The 21,544-nt window shown below is 40.7% G+C and overlaps 1 protein-coding gene and 1 pseudogene across 1 annotated transcript in view; one reads left to right on the forward strand and one right to left on the reverse strand.

The window, feature by feature from the left end:
* Nucleotides 1-21,544, reverse strand: part of Rsf1 (remodeling and spacing factor 1) — a 122,833-nt gene that overhangs the window by 82,925 nt on the left and 18,364 nt on the right. The window contains exon 2 of the mRNA XM_059270998.1: nucleotides 5,005-5,096. Within this exon, the coding sequence (XP_059126981.1) occupies nucleotides 5,005-5,096 (92 nt within the window). The remainder of the gene's footprint in view (nucleotides 1-5,004; nucleotides 5,097-21,544) is intronic.
* Nucleotides 16,939-17,445, forward strand: LOC131917290 (RWD domain-containing protein 4-like; annotated as a pseudogene).

Here is a 21,544-nt window from a genome sequence, read left to right on the forward strand (position 1 = left end):
AAATGACAGACTTTGCTTTTGGATCAAAAATTGCTGATGGTAATACAATCTCTACACAAATTCAAGCTGGTATTTTATAAAAATTGGTAAACTGATCCTAAATTCATATGAATAATCCAAGAGCAAAACAGGTAAATCAATCATGAAAGGTAACATTTTAGCCGGGTGGCGGTGGTGAATGCCTTTAATCCCAGCACCTGGGAGGCAAAGGCAGGCAGATCTCTGAGTTTGAGGCCAGCCTGGTCTACAGAGCAAGTTTCAGGGCAGCCAAGGCTACACAGAGAAACCCTGTCTCGGAAAAAAAAAAGAAAAGAAAGAAAGAAAGAAAGAAAGAAAGAAAGAAAAGAAAAGAAAGAAAAAGAACAATTTTAAACTAACTAAAAATCTATAGTAATCAAGACAGTACAGCAGTAAAAAAAGAGATAAATGGAATGGGAACGAAACTTCAAAACTAAACAGCACACTCCTGGTCGGCAGCTATACTCAAGATGTCGACAAAATGAACGAAAGAAAAGGCTTTCTTTTGACAACTAGTGGTGGGACAACTAGAAAGCTATATGGCAGAGAATCTAATTAGATGGCCATCTCACAGAATAAACAAGTTAACTCAAAGAAGATCACAGGTCTAAAACCAAGACCTCAACCTAAAAAGGTAGTATTACATCTGTCCCTTGAGAGTTAGGGATGTAGCTCAGTGGTAGCATGTACTCACAGTCCGGGGTTCAAGCCTCAATACTACAAAGAAAAAAAAAACTTAACAAAACAACATTTTTAACTTTGGGCTAGACAAGAGTTTCTTAGACACGACATCAAAGTACGAAACATAAGGAAAAAAATAGATATTGTGGACTTTATTAAAACTAAAGTTAACTTTTAGTGCATCACAGGGAACTATCAATAAAGTAAAAAGACAACTCAAAAATGGAATGAAGTATTTGCAAATCATATACCTGGTACAGTTCTAGTATACAAAATACATAAAGAACTATACAAGAAACAGACAACTCAGCAGCACCAATACAAATGATTAATTTAAAAATTGGCAAGGACAAAGAAGATACAGACAGGCAAGAACGCATGAAAAGAATGTTCAACATACTAATTATTAGAGAAATGCAAACACACTAGGATGGTTACTATAAAACAAAATGAGTCAGTGTGTTGCTACCCTCATACACTCCTGACAGAAATGTAAAATGGTGTAAGTCATCATTGGAAGCGTCTAGCAAGTTCACACAAAGTTAATACAGAATTATTACATGACACAGGACTTCCACAATAGAAATGAAATTACTTGCATACCCCAAATTTGTACAAATGTTCAAACTGCAGCACCCTGCACAGTGGGCAAAAGATGGAAGCAAGCCAAACACCATAAACCTATAAATGATTAAATAAAATGTGTCCTAACCTTACAATGGAATATTATTAAGCATAAACAAGAGTATCAACACAAGCCAAAAAATGGATGAACCTTGAAAACATGAAGCTAAGTGAAAGCATAGACACAAGAGCGGTATGCTAAGATTCCACTTACAGGAACAGTAAAGAATAAGCAAATCCTCCAAGACAAATCAAACCAGCCACTACCAGGGCTGCCAGTAGAAAAAAGTCTTTAAGAGATACAAAGTTTCCTTGGTGATGAAATGTTCTGGAACTACATAGTGGCCGCTGCATAGCACCATGAAAATACTAAGTAAAAGAAAGCTGACACAGATCATATTCGTGATCCCATTCACACGTCACATCCAGAACAGGCAAACTGGTAACAGTATAAAGTGGAGGGAAGTGCAGCTACTGCTGAAGAGTGTCAAGTTTCTTCTCTGATTAGATACTGCTGTGGCTGCACAACTCTGTGAATGCACTGAACGCCACTCAACTGTTTTTGTGAAAGGAAGAATTTACAGTACGTGAATATATCTCAACGCAAAACAGTAGAACTAGAACCACGTCATAGGGCTAAAGAGTCCTATAAAATCATCTCATCTCTACTTTGGCATCCTACAAAGCCTGAGAACAAGTCAGAGTGAATTATTTAAGATATTAATTACTCAAAATACTAAAGCTTGTTAGTTACAGAGCCAGAATTAGAATATGATACTTCTACCTCACTTCTTAGAACATTGAAGAAAAAAAAAAAAAAAGCCAGAAAATTAAAAAAAACTCTTTTAGCCAGGCTTAATACAGAATATCTATAATTTCAATACTCTGAAGGATTGCAAATTGAAGATCAGCCTAGACTGCAAAGCGAGAGATCCTGCCTCAAAATAAATAAATAAATAAAATAAAAATAAAAACTTTAATATAAACAGATATTAACAGTCCTTATAATTCTTTTAAATACTATGTTAAAACTAGTATCCTGATATCCCAGCATCTCTGTTTAAGCTCCAAACCCTTCATTAATTAGTAATTTTGTAAATGTAAAAACATCAATTTCACTGGTATTTTAAAAAGCACTTGGAATAGCTAAAAATTTATTCATTTATTATTCACAGATTAATGTTTTCAGCAATTTAATTAAATATTACCTAATTTTTCTTTTAGAAAATACCATTACATAAAATCTTTGAAATTCTAAGCCAAATTTACAGTGCTTTATTTTATACTTTAACATGCTGAAAATTAATTGTGTGTGTGTGTGTGTGTGTGTGTGTGTGTGTGTGTGTGTGTGCATGAATGCACATGCACGTATATATGTGTGAGTGCACATCTACCACAGGGCACATGTGGAGGTTAGCACCTTGAAGGAGTCAGTTCTCTCCTACCATGTGTCTAGGTAATAAACCTGGGTGGTCAAACTTGGCGGCAGGCACCTATATCTGCTGAGCCATTTGACCTGTTATTAACATTTATTTTTCTAAATTAGATTAAATGTGTGTGTGTGTGTGTGTGTGTGTGTGTTTGCATGCGTTTGTGAAGAAAAATCTATCTTTCCTTTTGTTGTTCTGAAGACAGGGTTTCATATAGCCAGGGGGACCTGTAGCTAGCTCATTTAGAGGCCGAATCTGAAACCTTGTGGTGTCGTCCCCCCCCACCCCCCCACCCCCTCACCCCCGACTTCCAACCTCTGGAGTGGCTGGGATTATAGACTGAGGCAGTACTGGTAATCAAACACAGGGTCTCTGTTATACTAGGCCAGGACTCTACCCACCGGATCTACATCCCCAGCCGAGTATATTTTATATTGATTTTTTTCAAAAGTCCTACAAATTAGAGTTGGAAGCCTATGTTCCTCCCCCAGTGGCTTTGGTCAGAGATTTGAGTACTTCAGTCAATAGGATGATGGAAGTGATCTTTGCAATTCCTAATCTGATAAAAAACTGAACTGATTCAAATCATTGTTTCCTATCACTTAATCTGAAGTGGTATATAATTAAACAAAGACAACCCAAATAGTGTATATGGTATTTATTATAAAAACAAGAGTTCTTATCTACAATGAATCCTCTTTCCACAGCTCCCTATAATCAAACACATCCCCCTGACCAAAAAAAAAAAAAAAAAAAAAGGAGGAATGATAGTATTTTTAAAATTTTATTACATTTATTTGATTATTTTTGTGTGGTTTCCAGTATGAGACGGAGGTCAGAGGACAAATCCCAGGGTTCCTGCCCACTGTGTAGAACCCTGGGATTAAAGTCAGATCATCAGGCTTGGTGGCAACTACCTCTGCCCACCGAGCCATCTCACTAACTGATCACAGTTTTGTTCTCTAAGCAGACAAGAAAAATCTTCTTCAATCACCTAAAATTATAACCTAATACTTTAGTATGATACCAAAGTCAAAATAATCCCACTGACCATGATGTAAATAAAGTACAACAACATACATGAGCTTAGGCTTCTCTTTAGTATGCAGTTCTCATCATTTGGATGCAATTCTGGACAGAGTCTGAACGGGGGGACTGGGGATGGAGCTCAAGTTTGTAGAATGTCTGTCTAGCAGGCACAAAGCCCTGGATTCTATCCCCAGCACCACATGATAGCACACATCTAGATCTCAACACTCGGAAGTGGAGGGAGGAAGATCAAAACTTCAAGGTCATCCTATACAGAGAATACTTTTGCTGTTAGGAGGATCCATCCTACAGCTGAGATTACCTAGGTTGTCCTGTCAATTACACATTTGACTTTTTGACTTGATGGATAATTCAGAAGTCTCTCCTACTGACCTAATAGATTTTAGAGATTCTCTCTCTCTCTCTCAAAATAATTCATGTATGACTGCTCTGCATATATACCTGCATGCCAGAAGAGGGCATCAGCTCCTACTATAGATAGTTGTGATCCACCATGTAGCTGGGAATTGAACTCAGGACCTCTGGAAGAGCAGCCAGTGCTATTTATTAACTGATGAGCCATCTCTCCAGCCTCAAGATTTTCTCTTTCAAATCAGGGATAAACTCAGGTTCTGTCTATACCTTCTGGGTGATTTAAACAAAAATACTTTATTTGATCGGGTTGATTTTAAAGAATGAATGAGAGAAAATGTGGAAAGTTCTGAGCAAGTGGAAGTGGTGTCATGTGCCCAAAATCCCAGGACTGAGGTTACAGACACAAGAGGATGGGGAGTTCAAAGCCAGCTTGGGCTACATAGACTTCAGCTTTAAAAAACAAACACAAAACAAAACAAAAACCCCAGGACACCAAAAAGGCACAACTTTTAAACCTAACTAGAAAGTAAGACTGCTACAATGGTAGAGTTCTTTGTCTAGCATGCTCAAGGCATGATAAAGCTGCTGTTTACCTGAGCGTGGTGAGGCAAGAGTATCTCAAATTCAGGGCTAACCTGAGTGTCACAGAGTTCTCCCCAAAACCCAACACTAAATAAATACTAATGTTGTCTCCCGACACCAACTTACAAAGAGAAATTCATACACAATAGTAACATGGAGTGCAGTCACACTCTAATCAATTATTTGAGAAGCATTACTAAATGCAAATATCAATTCACATTAAGTGAACAGTATTTCAGTGGCAGAGAAGGTAATTTGTAGTTACCTTGATCAGGTATTTTTCCCATCTGTCTGCTGTAACAGATTTGCCAATCTTCCTCATCAACTTCAAATGGAGCTCCACCAATTCTTTTGGTACTTAAAAGGAAGGAAAAACTTCTGTTAGTCAACAAAATAAAATATTTACAAACACTTAAGATTTAAAAACACAAAAACAAAACCCCACTTCCTCTGGTCCTGAATCCTTTCTCAAAACACAGAATGCTGTTGATTCTACTTTCTTTATCCCTGAATCCTGAAAAGCCTAAACTAGAGTGAAAAATGACTACCTACCATTTTCTGAGACCTAGTAGGGAATAGTTCTATTTCACACTATCATTAAGAATGAAACCTATAAGAGCACTAGCTGCTCTTCCAAAGGTCCTGAGTTCAATTCCCAGCAACCACATGGTGGCTCACAACCATCTGCAATGAGATCTGGTGCCCTCTTCTGGCCTGCAGGCATACATGCAGGCAGAACACTGTATACTAAATAAATAAATCTTTAAAAAAAAAAATGAAACCTATTATAAGCTAGAGTAAGTCACAGCAGTTCAATGGTCACAGCAGCCCCACACAGAGATCCACCTGCCTCTGCCTCCCAAGTGCTAGGATTAAAGATGTGCTTCACCACCGCCCAGCTTGGCCTTACTTTTTAAAAGGCTGAGAGAAGACAAAAATCACCACACAATAAGCATGCTTTTCATTCTGTTTACAAGTCTTGTTTATTTTGATGTAGGTATATAAAAACAGATGAGTACCGAATTCATTAGGGTGCTGGCTCTTATACAGGGAAGCCACATGTAAGTGGTGCCTGCAGTGTGGAAGAGTGCAGAGCTGGCACATTAAATTAAAATTCGTAACTCATTCTTTAGTAATTGTGGTGGGTGTTCTGAATGAAAATGGCTCCCATAGACTCATAGGAAGTAGCACTATTTGAAAGGATTAGGAGGTGTGGCCTTATTGGATGAAGTGTGTCATTGTGGGTGGGCTTTGAGGTATCAAAAAGCCCATTTCAAGTCCAGAGTTTCTCTTTTCCTGCTGCCTGTGGATCTGGACAAAGAACTCTCAGCTACCTCCCTAGCCTGCTTGCCTCCACGTCCTGCCATGACAATGAACTTAACCCTCTGAACTGTAAGCCAGCCCCAGTTAAACGCTCTCCTTTATAAGAGTTGCTGTGGTCAGTACCACTTCACAGCAATAGAAGACGGACTAAGATAGTAAGTAAATTTATTTAAGTTTTAGTTACAAAGAGAACTAAAATGTAGTGATCTTTAGGGGCACTGTATTTGTTACCTGATAAATGGGCAAACACTTCCAAAGAAAAAAACAGGTCTGGAAGATAGAAAGTGGGGCTTAGCATGTGTGAAACTCTGGCTCTCTATCCTTAGTAACCCCCAAAATTAGCTTAATAATTATTAAAACTGCCACACTGTGACATGAACAGTCTCTAAAGCAACTGGTTAATAGAGCACTGTAGAATGACGCATGTTCTGTATCTGCAATTTCCAACACAACAGCCATTTAGCCACATGTGGCTACCGAGCACCCAGTAAGTGGCTAGTGAAGTGAGGAACTAAGCCATTTTTCAATTGTGATCTGTATGTGTCTGTGTGGGAGTATGTACACATGAGTGCAAGCGGCCAGAAGAGGCCACTGGAACTTGATTACAGGCAGCTGTGAGCCAGCCACCATGGTTTCTGAAAAACTGAACTGCAGTCCTCTGGAAGAGCAGCAAGAGCTCTTTACTGCTGAGCTCTCTCTCCAGAACCAGAGCTACGCCTTTTAGTTTTACTTATTCTTTCAACTTTTTTATTATATTTATTTTTTGTATACACACACACACACACACACACACACACACACACACACGTAGGAGGGGTCATGTGACAAAACATGTGTGGAGGTCAGAGGACAACTTGCCAGAGTCAGTTCGTTCCTTCCACCTCGTGGTTAATGGAGCTCAAACTCAGGTTATCAGGCTTGGCAGCAAGTACCTTTCTTTACCTGCTCAGCCATTCTGCCAACCCTAATTCTATTCATTCTTAATTAAATTTAATAGACGCGTATGGACAGGCAGGTCAATTGTGTTGATTTTATTTATTTATTTGGTTCAGTCATTGGGTTTGTTTGTTTGTTTGTTTGTTTGAAACAAGGTCTCTATATTATGTAGCTCTGGCTGTCCTGGAACTTATTATGTAGACCAGGCTGTCCTCCAATTCACAGAAATTAGCCTGCCTCTGCCTCTCTAGGTCTGGGATTAAAGATGCATGCCACTATGCCTGGCTAAAAGTATCAATTATATTCTTAAATCACATGACCATGTTCTATAAACTGACAAGCTCTAATTTTATTCACTTGTCAACTACAACATTTTCTAAATAACCTAATTCCCACAACATTACTTATTAACTTTCTTTTAACAATTTACTAACTTCAATTCATTCTTTTCTGGAAAAAAAAAAAACCATAAGATTTTTGTCCCTATTGAACTAAGATCTCCGCCCTTTCCCACAGGAGATTTGAAACATAACATTATCAGATCCCTTTCCATCACAAGGTCTGAGGAGGTGAAAGATTCCACAGCAGAAAGAAAAGGTCAGGGGTATGGTCAAGAAGATCCTGCCGCCGGGCAGTGGTGGCGCACGCCTTTAATCCCAGCACTCGGGAGGCAGAGGTAGGCGGATCTCTGTGAGTTCGAGGCCAGCCTGGTCTACAGAGCGAGCTTCAGGAAAGGCACCAAAACTACACAGAGAAACCCTGTCTCGGAAAAAAAAAAAGATCCTGCCAGAGAACACAGGTATGGAGCAGACGTGGCAGCAACCCAGACTGTACAGCTGACCCAGTTCCCCAAAGGTAACCCACACTGCTGTTTCTCCACGCATCCTTCTATCATAAAGTCTTCAAAATATTGCTGCTTCTACAAGTCTAGTCTGTTACTTGAGTTCTGATTTTTTAAAAAATACGTGTTTGTTTGTTTGTTCATTTTTTTCGTCTACATTGGGGCTTTGCCTGCATGTATGCCTGCATGAGGGTGTCAGATACTCTGGAACTGGAGTTACAGACAGTTGTGAACTGTCATGTGGGTGCTGGGAATTAAACCCAGATCCTTAGGAAGAGCAGCCAGAGCTCTTAACCACTAAGCCATCTCTCCAGTCCCAAATTCTGCTTTCTGGATGGCATATATTTATAGCAGCTCATAATGCCTAATCTCTTCCTCAGTCCTTTAAAAGTCCATTATTTAAATTCCCTCTACACCTACGAGCAGAGATAGTTATTTTATCCTAGTCACGGAGGAGAGACCATTGATTTCAGACCCAGTGGCTGAAGCTTTACTTACTGCCCAGTTCTTAAGAGACTGTTGGGGAGCAGAGTGTTAGAATAAAGAGACGGACCCCTCAGGCCACTTGATCCTTGTATTCATACACCTTTCCTTTAAAGAGTTCATTTAACCAGTCATCTTAGCTTCCTGAAAAGCACAGAAAAAGCTCAAAGACTGTGAACTATAGCTTAGACTACCTGAAAAGCACAAGGCAGAGATTCTAGGTAAGAATAATATAAACAACTACACTCCACTCATTAACATTTTCTAACAATGTATCCAAGGACAGCCACAAGGCAGGCAGGGGTCTAGGGAGTCTTCCCACTCCACTCGGGGTTTCAGAATTCCATTTCCAATGGAATTTCTGTTCTCATAAGTAAAGAAACACACCCAAAATAACTTAGATTATATCAAGTCCAAAAGTGGTAATGTATTTACTATAAACAAAGTAATTGGTACAAATGCTAGATAGAATTTAAGGGAACCGGAGCCTGTAAAACTGCAGCGTGGTGTGAAGCCACCCTCCTAGGAACGAGGAAAGGCCTCCAGGGCGATAGAGCCTGTTTCTCAGTCTTAGCAGCGGGATTACACCTTGCTTAAGATAATACACAGAATCCTAGCCGAGGCCATTTGAGGTACTTCAGGCAAGGTCTTCCAGCACCATGTGCTCCAGCTCTAACCAAGTGACCTTATTTTTCTTGCTTTTCTATCTACTCAATTTAATAATCACAAGAGGAAAGGGGGGACCAAAACAACTTAAAAGTCATCATATTAAGGGGAAGAACGGATTTCCCACAACATTTTTCTCCAATTTCAAAGCTAGCTAAAAGCTGAAAGACCAGTACCAATAGAAACCCTTCACCTAGATGTACCAAGTGATCAAATTTTTGCCACATTTTACAGAGTTAATGCCACCAGGAAATACCTCTCTATCAATACAGTTGAGAACAAAAGGATAAGCAGCAGCTAAGCAAGTCAACAAAGAGAGAAATGTGCCAGGTAAAAAGAAATGTGTGTACGGAAGTCTCAAGACAATCAAAAATGTCTAGTGTCCATGGGCACCAGGCTCAAACACAGTGCACAAACATGCACACAAACACTCATACACATAAAAATAATTAAAGAGAGCCAGCAGTGGTAGTACATGCCTTTAATCCCAGGGCTCAGGAGGCAGAGGCAGGCTCTGTGAGTTTGAAGCAAGCCTGGTTGACAGAGCAAGTTCCAGGATAGGGTCCACAGAGAAACCCTGTCTCAAAAACGAACTAATAATAATAATAATAATAATAATAATAATAATAAATACTAAGAGAGAATCAGCTGGACACAGTGGTGCATGCCTTTAATCTCAGAACTTGGAGGCAGAAGGAGGCAGATTTCTCTGAGTTTGAGGACAGCCTGATCTATAAATTGAGTTCTAGGATAGCCAAGGCTACACAGAGAAACCCTGTCTCTAAACAGCTCCCTCTAAAAAAAAAAGGAAAAAAAAAGAAAGAATGAATAATGAAAAGAATCCTTCCTCCTGAAAGCAGTTTTTTAAATTTTTATTAAACAAGGCTGTTGGGATGGCTTATTAAGTAAAGATACCTGCTGCAACCCTGACAATCTGAGTTCAACCCCTGGGAAGGAGAAAACCAACTCCACAAGTTTCTGATCTCCACATGCATCATGGATACCACACACATGATGTGCACATGCACACACACAACCAGTCAATAAATAAATATAATAAAAAGATTTTTTAAAAACTTGTAAAGTTATGTTGAAAACTTAACATACTCATCCTTGTTCTTCTTACTGATGGTCTAAATACTTAACTCTTCTGTACATAAAATTTAATTGCTGTAACTGAAAGTAAGACAATTGCTGGAGCTAGTATGTAGCTCAGTGACAGGGCACCCATCTAGCATGCTGAAAGCCAAGTGTTCTGGGCCCAGCAACACATGCACACACACCATGATGACAATGATTGGTTCAAATTTCTACACTGTAGAAGAAAACATATTCTTCTGGGTAACTTCCTGAGACTAGGTCTCTTGAAGAACCATAAAACATCAAATTTGCAGGTACTTTTACTCATGACTGAATGAATTTTTGGATTGCTATTTGTTTCAAACAATTCAAGAGCACCAAATATGTAAATACGTTTAAATAAACATGTATCGACTAACATGCTAGTACTATTGTTTCAAGTTCCTTTCAAGGAACACATGCTCCTCCAGCCTTGGTCTCAGGGTGTTTTCTAAAACACACACCCACTTTCTTACCTGTCCATCTGCTCTGGACTCACCATGCTCCAGCTCACAGTTAAACGGCCCAAGTGCAGTGTATTATGTATGCTGTGGGCAGTTCAGGTTTCCCCTCACATCTTCCATTCTTTTTTGAATCCCTTCAGATGCCTCGTGTTTCTGCTGTTTCCTTGAAAGTTAGATCTATTTTAAAATTTCCTGTCTTGTGTCCCCTAGATTATTATCTTCCTGCTCCCTTTGCTTTAATCTAAAATACTCTAATGTTCATCACTGTACCTGATGAAGAATGTGTTAAGGTAAGACTACCAGAGTAGCTTCACAAAGTGTTCCTTTTCCTCACATAACAAGAAGTTGAGAGTGAAGAATTGCTAGTTCCATTTAATACCTCAGAGGTGTGGCTTCTTAAACTTCCTGGAACGTGTCCTATTTCTAGCATGCACGGCTGCATGGCTTCCTTCATCCTAGGCACCTCATCTCACTCTCAGGGTTTGGCCATTTAATGCCCCTTAGAAAGTAATTCTTCTACATCACTTTATGAGGACAATGTCCTTCCTAGTATCCCAGAATGACCCCATTTTGTCCTTATACATCAAAAGGTACTACAAATTCCGGAGATTAGATGTACTAGGCCTGTCTTCAGCACCTGGGACAGTGCTCACCAATACAATATACCATCAGTCACTTTAAAAGTAGGGCAGTTTTGTCTTCCCTTTTCTTAATCTGTATCTTTTTGCATAATTGAATACATGTACTTGGGCTTTGTTTTCCTATCCACTGGGACAACATCCATCTTCTATTTCATTTTAAGTATAATTCAAATATCATGGGACTGGCTTGTGTCGAGTTGGAGAAAGAAGGTTTAGATCAGTGGTTCTCAACCTGTGGGTAGTGACCTCACAGGGGTCACATATCAGATATTTACATTACAATTCATAACAGTAGCAAAATTACAGTGATAAAGTAGCAATGCAAATAATTTTATGGTTGGGGTCATCACAACATGAGGAACTGTATTAAAGGGTCACGGTATTAGGCAAGTTGAGAACCATTAGTTTAGACCAAAGGTTACTAAATTCCCTCACACAGGGCAAAAGACACTAATAACCTTTTTCATACAGCCTTTGAGCTCAAGATGCTTTCACATTTTTTTCTTCTTTTTCTGAGACAGGGTTTCTCTGTGTAGCCCTGACTGTCCTGAAACTCTCTCTGTAGACCGCGCTGGTCTTGAACTCAGAGATCCACCTGCCTCTGCCTCCCAAGCGCTGGGATTAATGGCGTGGGCCACTACCACCCAGCGGGTTTTCACATTTTTAAAGAGTTTGGTTTGGTGGAAAAATAAAGTGTTTTGTGACAAATGGTAATTACAGGAAATTCAATTTTAGTATCTACAAAGTTCTACTAGACATTTCTCCCCTCTTGTACTGTCTGCAGCTGTTCACACGACAATAGCAGAACAGTTTCAACACATTAGTTTGACTACAACACCTGAAAATTCTCTCTTGCAGGACTGTAGGCTGTGCAGGGCTCTGAATATGCTAAATATCTTCTCTGTCCCACTGAGTTGCAACTTTAGTGAGTTGTACAATCAGAATCTTTAACAGGATACAGTGCCATTAAAGAATATTCTTGTAGCCAGGAAGTGGTGGTGCATGTTTTTAATCCCAGCAGAGGCAGAGGCAGGTAGATCTCTGTAAGTTCAAGGTCAGCCTGGGCTACAGAGCAAGTTCTGGGACAGTCAGAGCTACACAGAGAAACCCTGTCTCAAAAAACCAGAAAGAAAGAAAAAGAAGAGAAAAAGGATAATGTCCTTGCCACTTTACTTTGAGGGTAATACCCTGTGACCTCATTACACTGGACTCTCATTGTCCTGCTCTCATCCCCAGCAATACAGCTGCCATGTGTTTTATTTCTACATATTTGTGAGTTGCACTATGTAAGATTTTTGTTAAGAATTATCATTTTAAAAGACTTAAAACTGGAAAAAATTCATTTACTATTTATTTGCATGTTTACCATTTCCTCAAACCCTCATCAGTGTCTAAATTACCTATCTGATTATATTCTTTGCCTATAATGATGATTCTTATTGTATAGACAAGCTAGTTCAGGCTGTGGGATGGCCTGTATGTCAAGTGTGTTGCTGATTGGTCAATAAATAAATCACTGATTGGCCAGTAGTCAGGCAGGAGGAAGTATAGGTGGGACAAGGAGGAGAATAATTCTAGGAAGTGGAAGGCTGAGTCAGAGACCCTGCCAGCCGCCGCCATGACTAGCAGCATGTGAAGATGCCAGTAAGCCACGAGCCACGTGGCAAGGTACAGATTTATAAAAATGGATTAATTTAAGATATAAGAACAGTTAGCAAGAAGCTTGCCATGGCCATACAGTTTGTAAGCAATATAAGTCTCTGTGTTTACTTTGTTGGGTCTGAGTGGCTGTAGGACTGGCGAGTGTCAGAGATTTGTCCTGACTGTGGGCCAGGCAGGAAAACTCTAGCTACAAGTTCACAGCAAATTCTCTAGTTTAATTTGTCTGAGAAGTTCATTTCTCCAATATTTTTTAAGAAAAAATTTTTTTTTGGTTTTTCGAGACAGAGTTTCTCTGTGCAGCTTTGCGCCTTTCCTGGAACTCACTCCGTAGCCCAGGCTGGCCTCAAACTCACAGAGATCCGCCTGGCTCTGCCTCCCAAGTGCTGGGATTAAAGGCGTGCGCCACCACCGCCGGGCTTTAAGAATGTTTTAATGGATAAAGATTTCTATGTTCACTGGGCAGTGGTGGCGCACACCTTTAATCCCAGCACTCTGGAGGCAGAGGCAGATCTCTGTGAGTTCCAGGCCAGCCTGGTCTACAAAGTGAGTTCCAGGACAGCCAGAACTGTTTCACAGAGAAACCCTGTCTCGAAAAACCAATAGGATTTCTATCTTGGCAGCCCCCAACTCAGTATTTTTTTAATTTTATGTGCATAAATGTTTTGCCTTCATGTATGTCTGGGCACACTACATGCATGCCTGGTGTCCATGGAAGCCAGAAGAAGGCACTGTATTCCCTGGAACAGGAGTTATAGACAGTTGTGAGCCACCACAGGTGTGCTGGGAATCTAATGCAGCTCCTCTGGAGGAGGTAGGAAGAAGAGCAATAAGACCAGAAGTTGAAGGTCATCTTCAGCTTTGTAGTGAGTTTCAAGCCAGCCTGAGCTACATGAGACTCTTATCTTCAAAGGTTAAATTAAATTTAAAAAAACAGTTTACTGAAAGGGACCTAAACTTGGACTATGGAAATGCATCAGGAAAAAAAGTGTATTGAAAAAAATCAAGTATCTTACTGGTGTGTAAACTTTCGACGATACCATGCAAGTTTAATAAAATATATTTGGAAGAAATGATGCCTACAATATCTCCAGGTTTGATGAATATTATTAGGCCACGGGTCCAATAATCTCAATAAATCTAAAACAGCTAAAATATATACAACATAGGAAGACATAAACAACAATAAAGAACGTAAGTAATGCCAGGTAGTGGTGGCATACACCTTTAACTCAAGGCCAGCTTGGTCCACAGAGAGAGTTCAGCAGTAATATCACCACCACAGGCAGTTTTTGTGGTGCTGGGATGGAACCCAGGTGCGGTGATTTAAATAAGAATGTCCCCTGCCCCCCCACAGGCTTAGTCACCAGGGAGTTAACACTATTTGAAAGGATTACAGGGATTAGGAGGTGTGGCCTTGTTGGAGGAAGAATGTCACTAGGGGTGGGCTTGGAGGTTCCAAAAGCCCAGTCTCTCTCTTCCACTCTCTCTGCCCGTGTATCATCAGGATGTAGCCCTCAGCTACTTCTCCAGCAGCAAGCTGCCATGCTTGCCACCATGCTTTCTGCCATGATGATAACGTGCTAAGCCTCTGAAACTGTAGCAAGCCTCCAATTAACGTTTTCCTTTATAAGAGTTGCCAGTCATGGTCTCTTCACAGCAATAGAACACTGACTAAGACACCAGGTTTTGCATGCTCTCAAATGAGCTAAGAGGACTGTCTAGGAATCTCTTCTGGTACAATTTAAATCTTTAATTTCTCCTTATACTATTTTTTCTTTAAACACTTTTGTTAACTGTGTGTGTGTGTTTATACGGGTGCCCATGGAGGCCGGCAGAGGTCACCAGATCTCTTGGACCTGGAGTTACAAGTGAATGTGAGTCTCCCCAGGTGGTGCTAGGTGCAAAACAAAAAAAAAAAAAACAAAAAACAAAAACAAAAACAAAACAAAACAAAACAAAAAACCCAAAACTGGTACTCTGAAGGAACAGTGAGCATACTCTTAACCACTGAGCTATCTCTCCAGCCTCTTGTATCATTTTGTTTCAAAACAAGGTCTCACTATGTAGCCTTGACTGGCCTGGAGCTTGCAATATAGAGCTGTCCTCAAACTCACAGAAAACTACTTACTTGCCTCTGCCTCCAGAGTGCTGGGATTAAAGTCATGTGCGATCATGCCTTGTTTGTTCTGGAGTGGGGGGGGGGGGGGGGGGGAGTGTTGAGGCAGGATTTCTCTCTATAGCTCAGAACATCCTTTATGTCTTAATCATCCTACCCCAGCCTCCCAAGTACTGAGATTACAGGCTGTGCCACCGTGTCTAGCTGGATAATAGCTATTCTAACATTGTGTATGCTAGCTGTGACATTTGCTGAAGTGCTTCTTTGGATTATGTGCCTCCGCATTAGGCTGGTCTCAAGTTGCATCCTTTATGGCAAACCATAATTATGGAAGTACAGAATTTTCCTAATAGTCATTCTAATGAATTAGAGAATCTATGGCAAGCCATGGGGACTCGTGGTTAGCTGGTCAGAAATACAGGTACCCTGGGGACCCTACTTATGGATGGGTCTGAAGTGGTGGTGATGGTGGTTCATGATGTAATCTTTGTGAAATCCGAGGCTAGTTCCAGGTGATTAGAAGTTAGCAATTATACTACATCCATTTTTAAAGTTTGAACCAAGAACATGTGCTATGAAAAAGCAATTCACAAAAGACCGTGTTGCAAACAAAGGAAGAAACGTGCCTCCTAACACTGACACCACATGAAACTACCTGACAACCGGATTAGCAAAAGCCTTAAAGTTGGAAAATACATGCATTGGGTACATGGATAAATGAGACCTGTCATGTAACTCTGGCTGGACAAGAATCCATAAAATTCTTTGAAGAGCAACTGGGTATACCGAAGATAAAACTAGGCCACACCTTTCAAACAATTCCATCCTTTAGCAAAGCTGCTAGGGTAACAGAACAAAAACAAATAGCTGTGAACTTTAAAGAGTTACACTATTTTCATGTAATAAAGTAGAAATTAGTAATTAAAACAACATGTACTATTGGTACATGGCTTTATTTCAAAAATAATGTCAAGGCCAACAAAGGGTGCTGTGGCAGAATGAGCGCAATAAAGCTTTAAAGCATGTACATCCTTACCATGTATTGTTTGTAGACACACAAATATAGCTTAGTATGAAAGTATGTGGGGACAACTCCTAAGTCTCAACGTTTGCCTTTAGTAATGGAAGAAGGGACTCAGAACAGGAACAGCACATGGACGGCTTCAAACAAAGCTGCAATTTTAACGTCCTTTAAAGATTAATGGGGGGGGGGGCTAGAGAGATGGCTCAGCAGTTAAGAGTTCAATTCCCAGCAACCACATAACCACATGGTGGCTCACAACCATCTGTAATGAGATCTGGTGCCCTCTTCTGGCCTGCAAGGATACATGCAGACAGAACAGTATACAAGATAGATAGATAGATAGATAGATAGATAGATAGATAGATAGATAGATAGATAGGTAGATAGATAGATAGATAAATCTTAAAAAAAAAAAAAAGTAAAAGACAGGCTGGAGAGATGGCTCAGAGGTTAAGAGCACTGGCTGCTCTTCTAGAGGACCTGGGTTCAATTCCCAGCACTCACAATGGCAACTCACATCTGTAACTCCAATTCCAGGGGATCTGACACCCTCACACAGACATACATGCAGGCAAAACATCAAAGCACATGAAATAAAAATAAATAAATCACTTGTTTTTTTAAAAAAAGAGTAAAAGTGGGGGGGGGCGCTCCTTGTGACTGCCTCTCAGCGGCTGGTCCGAGATCTGGGTGTCCCCCACTTAATGCAATCCCGGTTCCTGGTCCCACATAAGGCGATCCAGATTCCCGGCCCGCAGACTGCCAGTGGCTTGGCGCAGGCGAGGGTTGGGAGCGCGCGTGCTAGCTAGTACCTAGGGCTGAGAGGAGGGTTTCCTCAGACTGAGGAGAGGAAACCGGGTGCTCCGGCCTCCTGCCTGCTGCCCGCCTGTTCTTTAAGGTCACAAACACTGTGCGTCCTGTGTGATGGGTGCCAAAGAGGACCAGGAGATGGAACTAGAAGCTTTACCTTCTATTTATGAAGGAGACGAAAGCTTCTGGGAATTAAGTCCAGTTGATGGTGATCCCAAAGCCTTCCTAACAGAGATTTCCTGGACAGAGACATCCCCAAATGCCTCCTATTATACCTATGAATGCTTTTTTTAACAACACCATCTCCTCAGCTGTAAAGCAGAGTATCTTAGCCAAACTACAAGAAGCCGTAGAAGTGAGTACGCCAAGGACAATAAAGAGCAGTTCAAGGAGAACCATCATCCTGGAATTCTACGCCAACACCCATAGCCATTATCATCTGGGTTGAAACTCCCAGCACAGCCCCATCACGTAAGAAAAAAGACAAGAAAGAGCAACTTTCCAAAGCTCAGAAACGCAAGCTGGCAGATAAAAAACAGACCACCAAGGGGAGCTTCCTCGAGGCTGGACCTGGGTTGATGTGGTAAAGTTAAGCAAACTGGCTCTACAGATGATGACTAGCACCTACCTGCAGATGAAGCAGCAAGAGCATCCTTTGAAAAGCAGCCTGGATCAGCATGTCCCCTTACCTTTCCTGGTACTGAGAGGCTTTTCACAAGACATAGTTCTTTTGTATGTGTCTTAAAAAATGTAAGTGGAAGGTCCATGAAGTGATTTGGTTGTAGTAAATTATTTTCACAAACTTGCCTTAATAAAAGGTGAAAGTGTAAGAAAAAAAAGAAAAGAAAAAGGAGTAAAGGGTTGGGGATTTACCTCAGTGGTAGAGCACTTGCCTAGCAAGAGCAAAGTCCTGGGTTCAATCCTCAGCTCCAGAAAAACAAAAAACAAAAAACAAAAAGGAGTAAAGTGAAATAAGTGGGAACCTGAAAGTCACATCACAGAAAATCTCACAATGTCAGGGTTTTTTAAACATAATAATAATCTGTAATGTTATTTCTCTTGTGTGCAACCTTTTCATCCTTTTGTTGTTGCCATTCTTACAGAGGAAGCATTAAATTTTTGATTGAAAGGGGGAAATAGTTGGGGCTGGAGAGATGGCTCAGGGAGTTAAACACACTTACTGTTTTTTAGAGGACCTGTGTTGCAGCTCAAAACCACCAGTACCCAGTTCTGGGGGATCTGATACCCTCTTCAGGCACGCACATGCAGACATAATTCAGAACATAGTCCAATAAGGAGTCCTGCAAGGGGAATTCTGAGTGCTTGTGAGAAAACTCCAAGAAAATCAGACATGAGTCTTGTAACCTCAGTCTCTTCAGAACACGGAATTGTTCTTGGAATGTGTTTTCATGGTCCTCCCTGGTGTAACGGATAAGAGTGAGATGACTTCAGCTGTGTTAGTCATATGCCTCTATAGAAAACATGCTTTTGCCATGTAGGATTGTCCTTGTGGTTATACGCTTTACTCAGGTGACGCTTCTTAACCCTCAGAGTCTAAACTGTCTGATCTGACTAAAACTGGCTACTGCAGGGGACTTCAGTGAGCCTCATTTACTGGTTCCTCTCTCTCAGATTCACACACTGTTGAAAGCACTAACCAGTGGCACCACGAACAGGGACCTGAGGTCAGCTATGAGAGAGAGTGGGGACCCTCCCAGAAGGCGGTGAGTGAGCATGGTGAGGCAGAGACCAGGGAAAGCTTTGCCTGATGTCAAGCCTGTGCATCATCTCCTAAAGAAAGGAGGGGCACAAGTATCAAAATAAATCACAACTATTAGATTGCTTGCCGTTTGTTTATGATCATAATCCCTGGCTTCCAGAAGGAAGAACTTAAATGACTAAGTATGGGACAGAATCGGAAAAAACACCGACAGGTATATAAACAAGGGGGAAGGATCCTTGTTCAATTTGGGTCAATTAGGCATTAATTCGAATTGGTATCAAAATGCTTAAGGAAGATAAGAAGGATATTAATCATGAGGATGTTCAAACCTTAAAATTAGTAAAAGAGTCAAAGGAGATTTTTCTCTATTCAGGCAAAATCAACGTAAAAACAGCGCCAATGATAACTCTGCTGATGACCACGGCCTCAGCTCCCTTACTGGAGCTCCCCTTAAGTTTGTGTCCTCCGTTGCCTGAAAATGACCCCGAAGCATGGGGTGAGGAATCTGATAATCAATCTAATCTGAATTCTGTCCACATTTTGATGAGGACTTAGGAAAGGCTATGAAAAAGCTAACTTTGGGCTGGAGAGATGGCTCAGAGGTTAAGAGCACTGTTTGTTCTTCCAAAGGTCCTGAGTTCAATTCCCAGCAACCACATGGTGGCTCACAATCATCTGTAATGAGATCTGGCACCCTCTTCTGGCCTGCAGGGATATGTGCAGACAGAACACTGTATACATAATAAATAAATAAATCTTTAAAAAAAAAAAAAAAAGCTAACTTTGCATACCACCTAGGCAAGCTAGGGCTCGACAGAGAAACAGATTTCATTTCCCAGTTCCTCCCTGGGCTCATGAGCTGTGCTTGGTATTTCCGGTGCAATTTCAGCAAAATCAAAATGTTTACCTAATTATGCACTAACCAATCTATTTAAAACATAAGAAGAAAATACGGCTTTGGACAGTCCTCTAATATTATCTCAAGAGGCAGGGGAAGAACTACAGCCATTTGAATCCAGACCAAAAGAGGCCTTTGTGGATCCTGTGGATCCTTCACTGCCTTTAAACTTACTTATTTCCCCCACTAAATTGTTTCTTACAGGTATTACAGCTCGAGAGGATAAACCTTTGGAATGGAATCATTACACCACAAGGGCCAGATAATACTAACTGCTACCTTACTTCTTCTTGCTCAATTAGTAAATCAGGGGAGGACAATTATATGGCAACAATTACATGGGTTTGATCCTTGCTATATTATCTTACACTTAACTAGCAATCAGTTTTTTAGAGTGTTACAGAACTCTATGGATTTTCAAATTTCATTTGCAGATTAGTATGGGAGGAGAGGAAATCATTATCTAGCTGGTAAGCTATGGGATTTTCTCATACAAACTGAATTTGTGATTACAAAAGTTGTTCAACCTTCTCCCATTCCATAAGCAGATACTTATTTTATTGATGGCTCACTTAATACTACAGGAGGGATTCATGGTCCAGATAGTCAATGTAGTAATACTTTTTTGTCCTCAGCCCAACAGGTGGAACTGGCTGTTTAGATTCATTTATTACAGTTAGTTCATAAACCCTCAAATACTGTTTCAGATTCTGCTTATATTTAGAATCATTTCCAGCAACAGACTCATACTCATGCCCACTCCAACCTCCCTGGTTTTATTACAGAAGGAAATAAGCAAGCTAATGCATTAACCTGCCCTATTTTACTTCCCCAAAAGAAAACTAGAAAGAAGAAGATGGGTCCACTGAGACATTAAGGACTCCTCTTTGGCTCTTCCAGCCGTAGGCCATCAAGGACAATGGCAGAGAGAAAAAGATATAGAAGTCACCAGAAAGATAGCAAATCTCCAGCCAAAGGGCAAAAGGAGACATTGACCGTATCACCAGAAGTCAAGTCTGCCCACCTGGCGCCAAGTTAAGGCCCTATGCACCAAGTTACTTCACTTCACTTGACTCTGTTTATGACTGGACCTTGGGACCATAAGACTCATTCATTCATCTGAAGAAGGGACTGCATTTAATTTTTCCTTGGAATTTATATCACTTCCTATCTGTACAGGACATAACATTTATATTCTTATTAAAGTCAAATATGAGCTTATATTCTACAAGATATCACAACTACCATCTTAGTTAGGGTTTCTATTGCTATGAAGAGACACCATGACCACAGCAACTCTTATAAAGAAAAACATTTAATTGTGGATTTACAGTTCAGAGGTTCAGTTCATTATCATCATGGCGGGACATGGCAGTGTGCAGGGTGACATGGTGCTAGAGAGGAAGCTGAGAGTTCTTATATCTTGACTCACAGGCAACAGGAAGTGGTCTGAGTCACTGGGTATGGTTTGAGCATTTATGAGACCTCAAATCCCACCTCCACAGTGACACACTTCCTCCAACAAGACCATACCTATTCCAACAAGGCCACACTTCCTAATAGTGCTGCTCCATTTGGGGGCCATTTTCTTTCAGACACCACAACTATTTATCATATGGGTCTTTTTTTCAAGCTATTCTCTAGATTTTTCTGATCAATGTAATAATATAATAATAATAATAATAGTCTGTGATAAGTTTTAAATTCTCAGTTGCTGAGTATCCACTGCTGCTGATGTAATAAGTCAAATTAATAAATCCAGGTTTAATGAACAGAGAAAGCAATCCTGGGTGACCCTTGGAAAGGCAGAGGAAGAGTCACATGGTAAATATAGCTACCAGGCCTTAAGTAACCTGTAGGCATGGTCTTGAGCAGTCCCAAGGAGGGGCTGGTTTTTGGTGGGCTTTGAGGGGGCAGGGGTCTGGAACAAGAAGGCAACTCTAGGGGAGGGGCTGCTGTTTAGTGGGCTTTGAGGGGGCAGGTTTGGGGAGAGAAATGGGGAGGGGAGTTGAGGTGGAACATTCCAGACTCCTTGGGTATATGGGTGCCAGGTGCTGAGGTGAAGCCTCCACCAGAACAGTTTGGATCTCTGTTCTTGG

This window comes from Peromyscus eremicus, chromosome 1, assembly GCF_949786415.1.
Source record: "Peromyscus eremicus chromosome 1, PerEre_H2_v1, whole genome shotgun sequence".
NCBI lineage: Eukaryota > Metazoa > Chordata > Mammalia > Rodentia > Cricetidae > Peromyscus > Peromyscus eremicus.